Source organism: Quercus suber, unplaced genomic scaffold (assembly GCF_002906115.3).
Source record: "Quercus suber isolate HL8 unplaced genomic scaffold, Cork oak 2.0 scaffold_31, whole genome shotgun sequence".
In the NCBI taxonomy this organism is placed as follows: Eukaryota; Viridiplantae; Streptophyta; class Magnoliopsida; order Fagales; family Fagaceae; genus Quercus; species Quercus suber.
The window spans coordinates 282,388-284,377 of record NW_027069496.1 but is presented as its reverse complement, the minus strand read 5'-3'; the positions used below and the strand labels follow the sequence as shown (position 1 = coordinate 284,377).

Sequence of the window (1,990 nt, the reverse complement as noted above, 5' to 3'; positions counted from 1 at the left end):
CAAATGATGGCAAATGAAGTCTGGATCTACCCCTGGGGCTTCGTAAGCATCCCATGCAAACACATTAACATTTCTTCTAAGGAATTCAACCAACTGTTCCTTTTCCAGCAAAGGCAACTGAGCCCCAATATGAAAGAACTTCTTCGGATCGTCCCCAACACTCACCTTTTCCAAATTCTCACATTTCGCCTCGTCATCAGGTTTGCTAAAGAGGGGTGCCAGAGTCTCTGATTGTTATAAACCATTCTCAGCAGTAGCCGACATTTTCGGCTTGGGCTGATGTTGAATAACCGCTACCAAGCACTGCCTGGCCATAGATTGACTTCCTAATATTTCTAACACCTGGCCTTCAATGGATACTTCACCTTTTGATAAAGATTGGATGAGACAACTCCCAAAGTATGCAACCAGGGCCTGCCCAAGATAACTGTATATGGAAAGAAAGCATCCACCACAATGAAATCCATCTCTACCACATCCGAACCAGTTTGTATGGGTAATCTAATCATACCCATCGGAATGACTGATCTACCTTCAAAGCTCACCAAAAGGGAGCTGTAGGCTATTAAATCTTGGGGTTTCAAATTTAGCCCCCTATATAGGTCAGGGCACATAACCTCGGCTATGCTTCCTTCGTCAACCATTATTCTTCTCACATCATACCCTCAAATCCTATGTGTAACTACTAAAGCGTCATCATGTGGCTGTATAGTTCCTAATTTATCTTCATTTGAAAAGCCCAACACGAGTAGGGTGCCCATCCTGACTCTCTTCGACATTAAACTGGAGCCCTAATCTAGGCCATGAGATAAAGACATTACCCTGGAAGGGTAAGATCCGGTTATCCCCGGGGCAGCAAATATGACGTTAATTGTGCCTAAGGAGGGTTTTGAAGAAGCATCTCCTCGAAATGTTGAACCTGCCTGGCTTCCCTGGCTGTTGGAATGGTGCAAAAGCTGCGTCAACTTCCCTTTTCGGACCAGTTGATCCAAATGATCCCACAAATTTTTGTAATCTTTAGTAGTATGTCCATAACCCTAATTATACTGGCAGTAAAAGTTTTGATTACGTTTCAAAGGATCCCCTGCCATCCTGTTGGGCCATTTGAAGAATGGCTCGTTCTTTATCTTCTCCAGAACCTATTGTACTGGTTCTCGAAACTCGGTGTTAACCACCTGGGTATTGGCAGATCCTGATTGCCCTCTAAAATCCTTTCGAGGTTGATTATTATTGTACCAGTCTGACCTGAAGTCCCTCCTTTCCTGAGGGATTACCTTGGCCTTGCCTTTACCTTGCATTTGGTCTTCTTCTACCCTTTTGTACTTGTCAATCTGATCCATAAGCTTACGCACATCGGCAATAGGTTTGCCAGTTAGAGATTTCCTCAAATCATGCTCGGCTGGGAGGCCAGCTTTAAAAGTGTTAATAGCCATATCATCATAGTTTCCGTCTATTTCATTAAACATTTCCCAATATCTATCATAATAGACTTTCAGGGTCTCTCCCTCATACATGGACATGGATAATAGAGATCCCAGGGGCTGAGCAACCCTGCGGCAGGTGATAAAGCAGGTGCCGAAGGCCCTGGTAAGCTTCTCAAAGGAATCAATGGAGTTTGCTCTTATACCGTTGAACCATCTCATCGCCACCGGGCCTAGGCTAGATAGAAAGACCTTACACATCAAAGCCTCATCCTTAGAATGAACAACCATCCTCCGACTAAAATGGCTAACATGCTCTACTGGATCTGTTCGACCGTTATAGATGGTGAACATGGGTTGATGGAAACGTCGAGGAAGACTTGCAATCTCTATGTTCGCGTAAAGGGTGATTTAGAAACTTGACTCAATGCCTTATTTAGGGCATCGTTCCCTAGACCCTTGCGAGGTGGGCTCTTATATCTGCATCTATGGTAGTATTCCTCATCATAGGAAAAAGATTTGCTGGGTGGGGTTCTGGATCTCTGTTTATAACTGGCATCATCTGACTC

The 1,990-nt window shown here is 44.2% G+C and overlaps 1 protein-coding gene across 1 annotated transcript; it reads right to left on the bottom strand.

Annotated features, from left to right (window-relative positions):
- Positions 1-1,139: 1,139 nt before the first annotated feature.
- LOC136066326 (uncharacterized) lies at positions 1,140-1,775 on the bottom strand. The gene has a single exon (XM_065770460.1). The coding sequence runs from the start codon at positions 1,773-1,775 to the stop codon at positions 1,140-1,142; it is 636 nt and encodes a 211-aa protein (XP_065626532.1).
- Positions 1,776-1,990: the final 215 nt, after the last annotated feature.

Coding starts and splice junctions, on each gene's coding strand:
- LOC136066326 (XM_065770460.1), bottom strand. CDS start 1,775: ATGTTCACCATCTATAACGGTCGAACAGATCCAGTAGAGCATGTTAGC.